At 31.4% G+C, this 16,571-nt stretch overlaps 1 protein-coding gene across 1 annotated transcript in view; it reads right to left on the bottom strand.

The window, feature by feature from the left end:
- LOC106467328 (titin-like) overlaps positions 1-16,571 on the bottom strand; it is a 125,409-nt gene that overhangs the window by 7,164 nt on the left and 101,674 nt on the right. The window contains exons 7-8 of the mRNA XM_022396170.1: positions 1,582-1,845; positions 889-1,227 (exon numbers count right to left, since the gene is read on the bottom strand). Coding sequence (XP_022251878.1) covers positions 889-1,227; positions 1,582-1,845 — 603 coding nt within the window. The remainder of the gene's footprint in view (positions 1-888; positions 1,228-1,581; positions 1,846-16,571) is intronic.

Below are 16,571 nucleotides of genomic sequence, written 5' to 3'. Positions count from 1 at the left end.
AATAATCTAAGCTAACATGTCAAAATAACCCTCATATCAATAATCTAAGCTAACATGTCAAAATAACCCTCATATCAAAAACATACAACAACGTTTGTTTGTAGTTAAGCACAAAGATACGCAATGGGCTATATGTGTTGTGTCCACCATAAGTATGGAAACCCGGTTGTTAGCGTTATAAGATTTCAGACTTACCGCTAAATCAATCTTCAACTTTTGCATCTCAAACATACATAGTTTAGTTGTTTGTAAAATTGGGTAAACTTGTGTTCCGAATTTGTAAAATATATTTCTTTTCTATAACTATCAGGACTACATTTCAAGTAAAAGCAATATAGACTAAACTACTGTAAAACAAGTAAAAGCAATATAGACTAAACTACTGTAAAAGGAAAACTTAAAATACATCAGTTTTTTTTTTACATCAAGCATAAATACTTTATCATAGAGCACTGTAATTAACATATAATAATTAAAAAAAAAGATCGGGTAGATTGATAAATGTATAAATACGCCTTAAATTAAGCATTCAAACCATCAATGATGCATTAAAATGTAACTAAATAAGAATCTACAAGAAATTCGCTGGGATTATGTAAATAATTCATTCCAGTCTTGTATACCATACTATATACAACGCTCATGAAGTTTTTGTTGTTAACCTCAAAGTTGCACAACCCCGATATTTAGCGTGAACGTTCATTGAGAAACCCAACTCATAAAATAAAGAAATGGAATAACATTGAGTACAAAAACTTCTACAAAGAGATGAGGCGTAAAGCAATAATTCTGGGTGACGCCGTAACCCAATGCATTAGCCAAATAGTTATGGAAAGACAATATTGATCTCATGATCAATAAAGAAGAGCAATGAGAAAAACTACTTACATTCCAGTCGGAAAATCATGCTGCTTGAGACGCTGTCACCCACTTCATTTTCTGAGCTTTTACAGGTAAAGTTATTGAAGTCGAAACTCTCAGATGGAAAATGCCTCATATTCCAAGATAAAATGCTAACTACAGACTCAAACGTGTTATTTTCAACATCTGGTGCCTCTTGGAATGTTTCTATAGTAAAGAACTTGGATCCATTTAGGCTTTCATTGTTTCGGTACCAGGTAATGCCACATAAAGGTTCACACTCAACCCTGCACTTTAAGTTTACAGACTGAAGGTTGCGCAAAGCTCCACCAATTCTTGGAAGTTCTTCTACTAACCTTGGAGGAGCTGCACAGAGAAGATTTCTTTACTACTATTCTCACCAGCATTGTTACAATTGTAATCATAATATATTGATAAATTAAAATGTTGGCCATATTTCAGCTGGTTCTTATAGAGCTTCTGTAATAACATTTAACCCTTTAAGTTTCATACTCTAGTGATTAACAAAACTTATACTTCTAAATAGTTTGTAGAAAAGCTTATTTATATTCTATAATAAAGCCTTATTGAGCTTGTGAAATAATAAGCTAACCCAAGAATACAGGACGATTAAAAATCCTGAATTATTGAACTGCTACCTAAAATAAATTTATAAACAAATATTTTATACAAAAGATTATCCTACTATTGCGATCTTACCCAAAGCATCCAGTTTGAAAGGTGTTGTATTACCGATGGCCACTTGATTTACTGCAGCACACGAGTAATTACCTTCAGTAGCTACAGATATGGGGTGGCTAACATAAAAATTTGATGTGGTATTCAACACTAAATCGTTCATTTCCCACCGAAAGGTACTAGCCGGTGGAAATCCCAGGTCACTAATCTCACAGTACAGGGTCACTGAATCTCCTTTTACCACTTTTTCTTCTTTTGATAGTACCTTTGTTAGGCCAGGAGGATCTGAAATATAAGGTATGTTTGTGAAAGACGTAATTTATCATACAACATCTTGATACGAATATTCTAAATAATTATGCCATAATTTATTGTTTTTATGTTTCACAGCTTGAGATACAATATAATTCGGTCAACATTACAAAATTTCCTGGTTAACATTCATAAAATTACGCTAATTTTTCACGAACGAGGTTTCTCATATAGTATTTCAAACGTAAGATCTATCCCGTTTTTTGTGGTAAATTCAACCATCTTCTTGTTACTGTTTATACTAGCGATATCTTCAAGGTAATAATGAAAAACTTTAGTATTACTACCACTGTTAGTTTTCTCTATAGCCAGTAATTATAAATTATAAAACAGTTCCTTACGAAATATATAATTACGTCATTAATTTAGTTACATTGACAATAAAAAGGATAGAGATACTTAAAATAAACAACATTCTTTACTTATAATATAAGATAACACACAGATAAACGTTTCGGAATTCAACAGGTTCCATCTTAATTATCTAATGCAAAATAAAAGAATTACATCATTCCTAAGTAACTAACATGCATTGCAAGTTGCAATGTCAGAGTTACTTAATGGGTATTTTTCATTGGTGGCTAATATAAAATATGTTGTATACTGGTGTTCTGCTGTTCTAGGAATCGGAATCAGTTATAGCGCCTGAAGTAAACAAATATATTATAGTCTGTATTAAATGAATATCTTTTATGTGTTTTGCAAGTGAAGTTATACAGTCTGTATTTCATTCCTTAAAAAAAAAATAGGCTTAAGTGTTGAAATTTGGGAAAAGCACTGGATCTAACATTTGTGATAAATATCACTTAAACTGTAGATGTTTCTTTTTATTAGCATTGTTTTTAATTTAACCAGTTCGGATTCCTTTTCAGACATCCGTAATATAGCACTTAAAAATCTATCTTTTGTCTCTGGAAAGGACGAATTAAGAGGAATTTGAAAAATATTTGCAGTTCGTGTGAAGTATATTACAATCGTTAAGCTTATATTTCATTAATGTTAATTTCATTAACATTATTTGTTAAAATGCTTAATACATATATGTATATTGATGTTTAATATTTGAAATTTATTTATTATATACAAAATGTGTACCCTTCAGTGACTCAGCGGTAAGTCTGAAGGCTTATAATGCTATAAACCGGGTTTCCATACTTATGGTGGACACAACACATATAGCCCATTGCGTATCTTTGTGCTTAACTACAAACAAACGTTGAAGTGTGTACCCTTCAGTGACTCACTACATCATACTTTAATATATCCACACTTCACTACATCATACTTTAACATATCTACACTTCACTATATCATACTTTAATATATATACACTCACAATTCTATTTTCAGGTAACGCAGGAATAACTTCCACACCCTATCCTGTGGCTACCTTTTCTCTACTCTCGCTATTTTTTTCCAAAAGCATAGAATAATGTATATATATATTGCTTTCGAAAAATTTAGGTAACTGCACATGAGTGGTTCTTTCCTGCATGCTCTCACCAAAATTACTATGCTTTCCACTAATTATCAACTCGAATTATTTCTGCTTATACCTAACTCTAACTCTAAATGTTTATTTTATTCTTGACTTCTATTTTCAAGTGTTAATTCTCAGCTTCTACTTCCAATCGTCTGTTCTCAGCTTTTATGTTTTCACTTCTAAATATTTATATTAGCAAATTCTAAATCGTTATTATGATAACCTTCGTAACCTCCTGTAATTTAACTAAGTTTGCGGTTAGTAGAATCATCTATTGTGATTCCCGTCTCAATGAAAACTTCACGTACCTAATCTTTCTTTTTCCGATTGCTCCTACACGTTAAACCATGTTATTTACGTTTATTTAAAAACTGACCTTTTGTCAGTGATTTTCAATTCTAATCCATGCTAACGTTAACTCTCTACCCTTAAACAATGAAAAACATAATTTTTTAAACTGGTAAGAACTTAACTGAGCCAGTGTCAAACCAAAATAGGCAAGACAAGAACAAAACGGAAACTTACTCTCTTTCCCGACTTCACGGCTACATCCAGTTGAATCCCAACCCCCACACAACCCTTAGCTTTTATTGAAGTGGTTACAGCTTCAAACCTTTTCATTGTTGGGTTTCAATTCACTGACGAATTGGTGAATTTCAATTCTGATATTTTATTATTGTAGACCACTTCTGACACCATTTTGTTGCGGGTCAACTTTGTGATGATCGTGCTATACTAGCACCTTGCTTTCCCTTAAACTTTATTAGGGTTTTACTTATTTATATCAGGAATTGACCCATACCAAATATTAATTTCTGTTTTTTACTATATAAATAACACATAAGAAGATTACGTTTAGAACTAGTTTTGATTCTTATTAGCAGCATATTTTCCTTCGCCTCTTTCTTTATTAGTCCGTTATCACATCTGTTTCTTTTTTTTTTCTCGTTGATTTTCTTTTTCTTTTTTGTTTTGTCTTTCTCCAAATCACGCCAACAGACCTGTTCTCCTAATATCGGATTAAAACGTCTTATAACCATAATGGTTCTTGTAGCTTCCAAATCCACTGAACTTAGAAAGACGGCCACTTATTCAATAATTAAATTGTAACAGTGTGGCTTGTCGAAAGTTTGTTCTCTTGTTTCTTCTTTTCTCTTCACCGATGTCATCGGCCTTGATATTTTCTCTGTCACTGGATCCTCCAGACACTTCTTCAATCTCAAGACTTCAAACTCACCACAGGGAAATAGCTGAGTAGTCTATTTAACTAACTTTATTTAGTTCACGATTTTAACAAATAATTTATCGCGAGGGGGATACTAACATCCCTGAACACCTAAGTTTGGGAAAGTTTTTTTTTCTTTAAAAAGTAATTCCCTGTCATGATTGTTTCGATTTTTTTCTTCCAATACCTCTCTAACCACGTAGTGCTATGAACCAAAAGTCTGCCACTTTCTTGCCTCTCTCAACTCAGCCGATTCTTACACCGAACTTCACAGCATAGGCTCATTGGCTAACTTTGCGCTTAGCAACAAACAAACAAGCAATCCATTTTTGTTTTTTGAATCATGATACAAATAAGTCTAATTCTGCTCTTCAGCCAAATGACAAATTGCAATCAATTAACATGCATTATCGTGGAATATATGTTTACAACATAGAATATCTATGTGTCCATAAATAAAACTAGCACAAAGAACATTTGGTCACCTGTTTATGTTTTGTTCCAGACTTTTAATTACACAAAACTCCATTTGCGCATAGCCATTTTTAACTTTGAGCTGTAAGAATAAAAGGATCGCCAAACTCTTGGCTAACTGAATAGTGGTTTTGACCGTCACTCTTATAGCGCATCAAAAGCTCCAAAGTGCAGAGTGCGTTTTAATGACAACAGGCCGCGACCCATGAACCCTCTACTTCACAGTCCAAGCAGACTAACCAACAAGTTACACCCATCCACATTGGAGCAGCCCAGAATGGCCAGGTGGTTAAGGAACTTGACTCGCAATCTGAGAGTCGCGGGTTCGAATCCTTGTTCTACCAAACATGGTCGCCCTTTCAGCCGTGGGGACGTTATAATTTGACGGTGAATTCCACTATTCGTTGGTAAAAGAGTAGTCCAAGAGTTGGCAGTGGATGGTGATGACTAGCTGCCTTCCCTTTTACTGTTAAATTAGGGACAGCTAGCGCAGATAGCCCTCGTGTAGCTTTGCGCAAAATTCAAAACAAACCACACTGGAACAAACACACACACACACACACACACATATATATATATATATCTAGTTATGACATAGTTCTCGCAATTATTTCGTACATTTTATCATAAATTCTAAAATATTAATAAAATATCATATATATTATACCAACGACAATACTCTTACTGTAAAATTATTAAATTAAGATAGATAGAATTAGTAATCAGTTGAGCGAACAAACTCGTTTGATGTAGATTTTATTCTTTTGACGTATGATAATAGGTGATAGGTATTCATACACAAACTAAATATTCAACAAATCTGTTCTTTATCTTTTTGTTGATAACTAATTTTATGGAGTTTAACCCACAAAACTTTGATTACACAGAAAATCACTTCGCAAAAGCTCATTTAATTGTTTCTTAATTGTTGATTTTGTTATTGTTTTATTGTTAAGCTCAAAGCTACACAATGGGTTGTCCGTGCTGTGTTTTGAGACCCGGTTTTCAGCGGTATGAATCCTCAGACTTACCGCAAACCCACTGGGAAGGCTTGAGTTAGTTAAGAGTAAAAAAAAAAAATTATTATTATTTTTTGGCTTATGATGATCTCTGTTGAATGATAACATACGTCATATTCATTTTGCTGATATAACGATTTTTTTTCAGTAAATATCCTTTAATTAAATTTTGAACTAAATCTTGTTTTTCACATAAAAGACTGCGAAAAAATTAGTATTAAAATATTTTAAAGCTTTTGTGTTGTTACAGCAGATTGTTAGTTTAAATAAAAAAGAAGAATAATGTATAAAAATTATTGACTAGTTTGTTTGTTTCAGAATCATTGCGCAAAGCTACAAACAATTATCTGCCCGTAAACATCCTTAGTTTTGAGTTACTCTTGTCTGACTGAATACTGGTATTTGACTGTCACTTTTGTAGCGTAGATTAGACATAGCCTAATGTTTAGCGTACCGGACTGTTAACCATGAGGTTTAAGGTTTGTGTCCCATTGCTGCAAAATTGCCCTCCTTAGTTCGGGGCCGTAGATAGGCTATAAATGTGACGGTCAAGTTCTGCTATTCGATTAGAGAAATCCAAGAGTTGGTGGTGTGCGCATGTTGACTAACCTAAGTTCCTACCCTTTAATATGTGCGTCCAAAATACGGGACGGTTAGTGCAGATAACCACGGGACGTTTAGTATAGATAATCACGGAACGGCTAGTGCAGATAACCACTGGACGGTTAGTGCAGATAACTACGAGACAGCTAATGCAGATAACCACGGGACGGCTAGTGCAGATAACCCTTGTGTAGCTTTGTGCAAATATCCGAAACAAAAAAATCACTCATAGCGCTATCACAGCCACAAGATGCGGAGCATGCTAACAGATAACACCTGTTTTTTTATTGTTTTTTTAATAGGCTGTCAGTCTAGGCTACTACTTTTTCATGAGCAAATATTAAGTTATGTGTTAGTCTTAATCTATTTCATAATAATAAAAAAATACTTTGATTAGAGGATGTTTAATTGGCCGAAATTATTCAACTAACAGTAACTGTGCGTTTTAAATTCATTTTAACATGAGTTCTAGACTATAGTACAGATGATAAAGTTAAAATAAAGTTTGACTTACTAGGCATGCGTCGGTTAAGAAGAACAACAATCAAGCTGACAAGCAAGACTATCACAAGCACCACTAACCCTCCAGCGACTCCAGCCACAATTATGAGGTTTTCCTCGCTCAGTAGCAGTTGTACCCAACCTTCTGGAGCTATCAACAATTCCAATAAGTATTGCTAGAACTGTTACAACCGTTGTTAAAACAAATTTCTTAGGCTAAGTTATACAATTTATGTCTTTAAAAACACAATAACATTTCAATCAAGATTCGGCTTGAGAAATGTGTATTAAGAAAGTGAATACTTCAAATACTACCTGCGGTTTAAGTTGTTTATATATATATATATATATATATAAGATTGTAACTGATTCAATGCAATGTTCAAAGTATTTTAGTTAGCTTGCATAAGTTCATCCCAAAGGCTTTATTCACTAACAGTTGATTGGAGCCTCAGATAGCAGTTGTTCATAAGTTATACTAACACGCGTATCCAGTACAAGCCAATGTTTAATTAAAAACATTTACGCAGTTCTACTAAACGTAGAATGATGATAATTAATATATATTATAACAACACCACAGATTTATGGAAAAGAAAGGCAATATTAAGTTTCAAAATAAGTGAAGTTTATCATTTATCAAATTTTAAGAATGAGATTAGTTTTAATGTAAACTATGTTTTTATTTTAAAAACGTAAAATAGTATTAGGCCTATTATATTTTTCAAACACTACGTTCTTTAGGGATTATCAAGAGTTAAAAGAGTGTGTATAATATTCTATGCTTCTATTCTAATGTCTTATGACAAGTATAATTGTATCACAATAATACTGTAAATGATGTCCTATATTACATAATTGTATCACAATAATACTGTAAATGATGTCCTATATTACATAATTGTATCACAATAATACTGTACATGATGTCCCATATTACATAATTGTATCACAATAATACTGTAAATGATGTCCTATATTACATAATTGTATCACAATAATACTGTAAATGATGTCCTATATTACATAATTGTATCACAATAATACTGTAAATGATGTCCTATATTACATAATTGTATCACAATAATACTGTGCATAATGTCCCATATTACATAATTGTATCACAATAATACTGTAAATGATGTCCTATATTACATAATTGTATCACAATAATACTGTGCATAATGTCCCATATTACATAATTGTATCACAATAATACTGTGCATTATGTCCCATATTACAATTATTGGACATAGTTAATCAAGTTAGTACGCTAATCATCCATTCGTTGTCAATAATGCCAACAATTGTTTATGCGTTAACTGAGCTTTAGTTTGCTAGTTTTAAATAGCCCTCAACTATTTAAGTAAATTATACGAAAATATTGTGTGTAAGTGGCTTAAATATGTTTTTGAATGTTGTTCTGAAGTTTTATAGCCAAGAAATTGTATTAATTGTTTAATCAACGAAGTGTAATTACGTATGGATAATGATAATTTATTCCCACGACGGTATAATTTATTACCCGATAAAAAAGGATAACTGTTAGTGAAGTGAGTTCAACACAGAATATTATATTATGAGTAACTTAAAATTTTATGTGTGTGCAAAACCCTTAGAAATCATGTTAGTTAATTTAGTTTTTGTATTAAAATGTTGTTTAGCACGTAAATATTGTATTGTGTTTCTAATACCTTACAGAAAATGTCTTTCACGCGTCAATAAATAGTCACAGTAAACAAACAATAATGCTTTCATATCTCTAAGATCAAGGCAATTGTTTGGAAAACCTTCAATAGAAGTATCCAACGTTCGGTATTAAGTTAAAGATACAAAGTGGTAATTTTATTGACAAGGTATAGATGGGATATATAATATTTTAAGTGAGATACTTAATTTGTTTGCAGAAAAACAGATATTTTCGTAATCAGAAACCTTAAGATAAAAATGAAACAATTGTGGCTTCTATACTTATTATTGATTTCTAAGGAGCAACAAGGCTCAGCCATATAAAAAATGTCTAGTTCATGACATCAGAAACAGTACAATGAATTAGTCTTTAATCCAATGTGTCTCTTACACCGCATACTGTTTATAACAACTTAAAGTTACGACAGAAACCATCTTCATGATCAAAATAAGAAGAGTAAGAAGTCAGCTACAGAGAAAGAAAGCCCTAAGTTTTCAGAAAACACATACAAAAATAGGGGCTAATACTGTTGATACATAAACCCCTTATTTTACCCAACATGTAGACAGTAAATGTTTTATAAAACAAGCGACACGTTAAATGTAGTTACTCAATTAATAATAATAAACAGCAAGCAAACTCAAGCTCAGCGAAATAAATATAAATATAGTTTTTGAACTAATATTTATTTTTTTCGTCAGAACGTTAGGTTAATTTAATATTGGTATAACGATTATTTTTTTCGTTTATATAAAAGAGCAATAAATTGTTTCATGATAAATTGAATGAATTTAAACCAAAAATATTCAATTTACAAGAAAACGAATAAAAGTGATTTTAGTAAATTATCTGGACAGAATTGTATGGTGTTATCGAAATACATGTGCTATGAATTACCTAATTTTCAGGCCTGTTTCTACTTCTTCAGCATTCATCACTTCTCTTTGTTGATCAAAATAATTGTAGGACCATGAAGTAAATTTATTTTTGACTACCTTAGCTAGAAAACTAAACATATATTTAGTAGGCACTGTTAACTACACTTAACTTACCGGTTTATTTATCTGACTCAAAAAAAAAACCAGAGAGGGGGGCTAGAAACGATAAACTCCTTCTTATTGTAAGCTACAATCGTGTTATATGTTTTCAAGGTTTAAATAGGTGTTTAGCAATTTTTCTACGAATGCATAAAAGCAACAAATATGACAAATACACGTATTTTATATAGAAAACTAAATCACTTAAATAAAAGTACGGGTAATAATATATTTCCCACCAGGAACTTATATTTTCTGCTATAAACATATATATTAATTTTTCTAGGCAGTAAATCATCAGATAAGAATGATTAACTTAATTTTTATATTTTATTCCCAAGAGTCGTATTTATGTTTTAATGTCTGTAGAAAGATTTTTGACACGGGAATAGATCAAATGTCATGTTAATAGGTATTTTAAATACTCAAAACAATGTTTCTTTATATAATTTTTACATTTATTGAAGAGAATTAACGACTCACGTCTAAATGAAAACTTCCTTTATTTATGCTACGTTTCAGAACTGACATTTAGGTGTGTGTGTGGTTGGTTAGCTTTCTTCAATTACCATTTTTATGTCATATATCATTCTTTCAAAAGGGGACCCATCTTTCATTGTTGTTGTTTTTTTCCGTATTGTAAGGATTCTAAATCATTTTTGAGAAAGTTAAGGCCTATTTATATTATAGAATTTGTTATACAATACGAGTTATTACAATCTATTTTTACTGCAAGGTTAAGACAGTGTGCTAACTCTAGATGAGAAGTTATATATCCTAAAACACCATTTCGATATGAAAGTAAAAGAAGCGTGTGTAAATTTTGTATTTAAACAAAATTCACGCTATCTGAACAGTCACGCCAATATTCTACCTTCTAATAATAGCTAGTCCGGAGGTTTTTTAATACCGTCGCTTTTATTGCCAGGTTAAACTGGTGAATGTTATGTAATTTCAAAACTTTTTACTTTATTTATATCAAAAAATAAAAGTTACTAGGTTTTTATATCATAAAGTTTCTCCCGAATTTCTTTTAAATCTAAGCCGATTTAAATTTCTTATCTACAAATTTTCTGCTATATTACAGATGTAGTTTAGGTTTTCGCTTTGATATATTAAACTCTGACTTAATTTAAATACCACAATAATTTCTGGAATATTTTTAATAAAGGATACTTTCGCTCTAACATTCCAGACTAAAATCCAGAAATCCACACAAAAAAAAAATAATAATAAACTTAGTTAATGTAAGCTGGGGCATTAGAAAATGACCTTTTGAAATATTAAATATCATTAGAAAATGACCTTTTGAAATATTAAATATCATTAGAAAATGACCTTTTGAAATATTAAATATTATTAGAAAATGACCTTTTGAAATATTAAATATTATTAGAAAATGACCTTTTGAAATATTAAATATTATTAGAAAATGACCTTTTGAAATATTAAATATCATTAGAAAATGACCTTTTGAAATATTAAATATTATTAGAAAATGACCTTTTGAAATATTAAATATCTAGGGAATAAAACACTTTAATGATTTGCGAAAAATTATCATTACTTTCAATAGTTTTTAACAATATGCTAATTACTATACTAAATAGGCTTCACAAATAAGTAAACATTGGAAATCAATGAGGTTCTTACATTTTTCTAATTAGATTTCTTTGCCCCCTGTGTTAAAAAAAAGGCAACACTACTTACATGGCAGTTTTGATAGTGGAACGAAACATGGATATGACAATCCAATTGCATTCGCAGCAACACAAGAGTATAAACTAGAATACTCTTTGTTCTTCTTCGGTAGTTTCAATAGGCTATGGCTAACTCCATCATGCACTTGGTCAACATGAACTGTTACATTGTCCCTGTACCACGTGAAGTTAACAACTCTAGGTTGAGAGTGGGCCTGACAAGTCAGGAGCGGCGTCCCAGAATTGTCGTATCCTGCGCTTATGACGCAATCAGGCTTATCTGTTGGTTGAAATGTTCAAACATAAAGTGAAACATTTCGATAATGCTGAACTACGTACATGATATCATTGACTTGGCAACTTTTCAAATTACAAAAAAAAGTTTTAAATACAACACTATATATATATACATATTCAATTCATGTACGAGCTTTTTTTTATTTTCGGTTTATGTAGAAATGATTCATATTAAACGAAATTACAAAAGCATATAATCACGTGCAGTTGAAGATGGGTGTTAACCTAAAATGTTGTGTAATGTAATAATTTTTGATATTGTAATGATGGGTGTTAACCTGAAATGTTGTGTAATGTAATAGTTTTTGATATTGTAAAGATGGGTGTTAACCTGAAATGTTGTGTAATGTAATAATTTTTGATATTGTAAAGATGGGTGTTAACCTGAAATGTTGTGTAATGTAATAAGTTTTGATATTGTAAATTTTGTGCCTATCTATACCATAATAGAATAACGGTTTTCCAATTTTCGTAAAATCCTTCACCAACGTCTCTTTTTTTGTATCTTGAAATGTACATGTTTTTTTAGGATGATTCTGTTTAATTTAAGGTTGCGATTTCACAGATTTATTCTTAAGATTTTGTTTTTAATTTCATACGTTTTTTTTAAATCTGATGCATTGAAAACTTCCAGAGTTTCTAAGGAAACTTTTGTACGTTTGTGTACTCAATTATACACTTACTTTTTTTCTCTAAATAATTAAAAAAATGTTTAGATTCATAGCTATATTTTATCATTTTTGTCTTGGTTGGAATTTCATCTATCTTGTAACCATGTTCGTGTGCACTATATTACAAAGAAGTTTGCATACCAGGCAAACTTTACGTAAAATTTCTCCCTTGGAAATCAATGGTTAAAATACCTGTTTAACGGGTAGTCTTGTGTGTACCTGTTAGCTTTTAACTTTTTTCTTCAGTTTATGTATTATTTCAAGTTATGATTTTCAGATGTTAGTTTATGTTCTTTGTTGGCTAAGTGTCAGACCATACCAAGTTTTCTTTCCAGGATCTCTTGTTAAACGAGCACTTCAACTCAGTGCTTTCCAGCAAGGAAAAAAAACAAAAAACAACTTCTTCTTGTAAGTACATTTCCTTGCCATATGTCAAGGAAACGATTGAAAAACTGAGACGGATATTCTCTGAGCTCGAATACAAAGCGAAAGTTCGATCAAGATCAACTCTATGTAACTTATTGACCAACGTAAGAAAAAAAAAACAATCTACACCACCACTACAACCAAAACAGAAAACAGTCTAGAACGTAGATATATGAAAATGTACTTTACGGAGAAAGAACGTACTACAGGCCTTGGAGTAGAAGAGCATAAAAGAACTTGACCGTAATTCCATTTGTTTTTATATAATAAAGTAAATATATAATACAATACAATGTAAAATAAAAAAAGTTGAAGAGTTAATCGGATATAGATAGTAGCATGGGCTTATGAAACATTCCTTTGTGGTTTTAAATGTTTGGTTTCTTTTCAGTTTTGCACAAAGCTACACGAAGGTTATCTACGCTAGCCGTTTTTAACTTACCAGTGTGAGACTAGAGGCAAGGCAGCTGGTCAACACCACCCACCGCAAACTCTTGGGCTACTCTTTACCAACGAATACCGAAATTGACTGTCACATTATAACGCCCCCACGGCTGAAATGGGCGCACATGTTTGATGCGACGGGGTTTCGAAACCGCGACTCTCAGGTTGCGAATCGGGCGCCATAACTACCAAGTCATGCCAGGCCTTGGTTTGAAATGCTATAATGTTTTTTGTCAATCATCTTACGTTCCCTGACACACATAAGTAGTAAAGTAGCTGTCATGACTGTTTGTAAATATTCAGTGGCACGGAAAACTTTCCTTTTTTATTGTTTTTCCTATATTTTTTATTCAATTCATGTGTATGCGTGTCTATTAGATAGCATTGATACTGATATTGGTTAAAAGTTTTTTGTTTTATTTATAGATTTAATTTTTTTAACTCACGTTTAAAATGTTCATGGAAATTGTAATTAATGTATATTCTTTACAGTTAGAGTTCAGTAACCGACAATACGGGTTAATTATGTATTTCAACATGGATCTGTGTAAATTCGTCTATTCTCTATGAGTTGTTTTCTGCCCAAGCCTATAGCCCAAATTAAAAAAATATTCGGTAATCACTATTTATCTTAAATAACCGACTATTCAGAAATTGAAGGTGTTTATTTTTTTTTACTCTGATTTTGGCTACAGGCATTCATCAAGATGACCAAAAAAAGAACTTTCCCAGTAACAGTTAATAAATATTAAGCACTTCAACTGTATAGGGTTAGTCGTTTATTTTTTCTGAAAATATTCTTCGATTTCTAATTATTTCCATCCTGTGGATTAAATACGAGATAGGCTATAAATATCCTGTCTGTTAACATTCTTGTTACTCTATATTGTTAGCATATTATCCTTATTACACCTTTATGTAGTATTGTTCAAATAGTGCCCATATATTCAAAACTACTTTCAGACATTGTTAATTTAATGTTGAAATATGAATAATGACTCAACTCAGGATTTTAAAATACGTATCAAAATATTGTGTTGATTTAATATATTTTTAAAAAACATTTGATGGTTCAATTTGATGGTATTTTATAAATATAACTACCGAAAGGGATAAGAAAAAAGGTGTTTTTGACATTCTCATTATTACATTATTTTACACAAAATAATGCCTATTTAAAAGCACCTACTTTAACTAAGTAGAAAAAAAATTAAAGAGTTAACTCACGAAGAACTCGAATAAACGCTGCTGTCTTGGCTCTGCCGTGTCTGTTTCTAACAACGCACGTATAGTTTCCAGCCATTTCCTTAGACAGAGAAGAATTGAATGACAGAACCGGACCTTGTGATACTGGTTTTCCTCTTTGAAGCCAGAAATATTCTCCATTGGGATGAGCAGAGGCAGAACACACTAGATCTTCCGGGATTTCGCCTTCCAAAATCTCCAGTTGAACCACTGAAATCTTGATATCTTCGGGAGGATCTGAAATGATGAAATTATTGCTACTAACACTTTGCAATTTGTTAGGGGTAGAGTTAATTGACAAAACTACTTTACACTGTATAGTACTTACTAATTGTTATTTAAACCAAATAATACAATTCGAATGTTTTAATGAAACACGATGATTTAAACTCTTTAAGCTTATGAAACGAGTATAATCTGTATATATATTCTTTTCAAAATAGTTAAATGCGTAGCACGAATTTAGCGCCTTAGCATACTTAATCAGTTTGCTACGTCTATAAAATAACAATAATAATTTTAGCCTATCGAAAGCAAAGTTCCTTCCCGTCAATATTTTCTGTTTTACAAATCAAACCGGTTTATAGGGATTTTTTAACAAACCTGAAGACGAAACTATTTAAACAGGTTTGTTTGTTTTAGCGCAAAAATACACAATAGGCTAGTTCCACTAATTAAACAAGGAAATCGTAAGAGTAACGAGGTATGTTGAACCGGTGAAAACCGAGATATATAAAAATCTTAAAATTATTTTATTATAGACATAGCTAATAACCTCTTCTTCGTGTTCATATCTATCTAGCTGTATGTTGGGAAATATTACAAAGAACGTTGTACTACAACTATTTGCACGAAAGTAACTCCCCATTTAATCTTTTTTTAAATGATTTAATTCCCATCTATTTATCAGCAAGTGCAATGATGTACATTAACATTAACTTATTATGAAACCTAACAACTCATAAGGTTGGTATTGTTGAAATATATTATACAGTAGTTTACACACTTAAACGTTTTGTTTATTTGTAGATAAGCTCAAGGATACACAATGGGATAGCTGTGTCGTGCCAACTACAGGTATCGAAACCCGGTTTATAGCATTATAAGCCTTCAGACTTACCGCTAAGATTTAACGATACTGTGTACTGTCAATAAGAAGAAGACACAATACTGTGTACTCTCAATCAATAAGAAGACACAAGATTTAAAAAAACACAAGATTTAACGATACTATGTACTTTCTGCGTACTGTCAGTAAGTACTGTCAATAAGAAGACACAAGATTTAACGATACTGTCTACTGTCAATAAGAAGACACAAGATTTAACGATACTAATATTTAACGATACTGTGTACTGTCAATAAGAAGAAACAAGATTTAACGATACAGTGTGTCTTCATATTGACAGGACACATTATTGTTAAATCTTATGTTTTCTTACTGACAGTACACATTATCGTTGAATATTGTGTCTTCTTATTGACAGTACACATTATTGTTAAATCTTGTATTTTCTTACTGACAGTACACATTATCGTTGAATATTGTGTCTTCTTATTGACAGTACACAATATTTTTAAATCTTATGTCTTTTTATTGACAGGACACATTATTGTTAAATTTTCTGTTTTCTTATTGACAGTACACATTATTGTTTAATCTATTCTCTTTTTATTGACAGGACACATTATTGTTAAATCTTGTGTCTTCTTATTGACAGTACACATTATTGTTTAATCTATTCTCTTTTTATTGACAGGACACATTATTGTTAAATCTTGTGTCTTCTTATTGACAGTACACATTATTGTTTAATCTATTCTCTTTTTATTGACAGGACACATTATTGTTAAATCTTGTTTCTTCTTATTGATAGTACACAG

The sequence above is a fragment of the Limulus polyphemus genome, unplaced genomic scaffold, assembly GCF_000517525.1.
Source record: "Limulus polyphemus unplaced genomic scaffold, Limulus_polyphemus-2.1.2 Scaffold79, whole genome shotgun sequence".
NCBI classification, from domain to species: domain Eukaryota; kingdom Metazoa; phylum Arthropoda; class Merostomata; order Xiphosura; family Limulidae; genus Limulus; species Limulus polyphemus.
The sequence above is the reverse complement of the archived record's forward strand: the minus strand, read 5'-3'. Positions and strand labels throughout refer to the sequence as shown.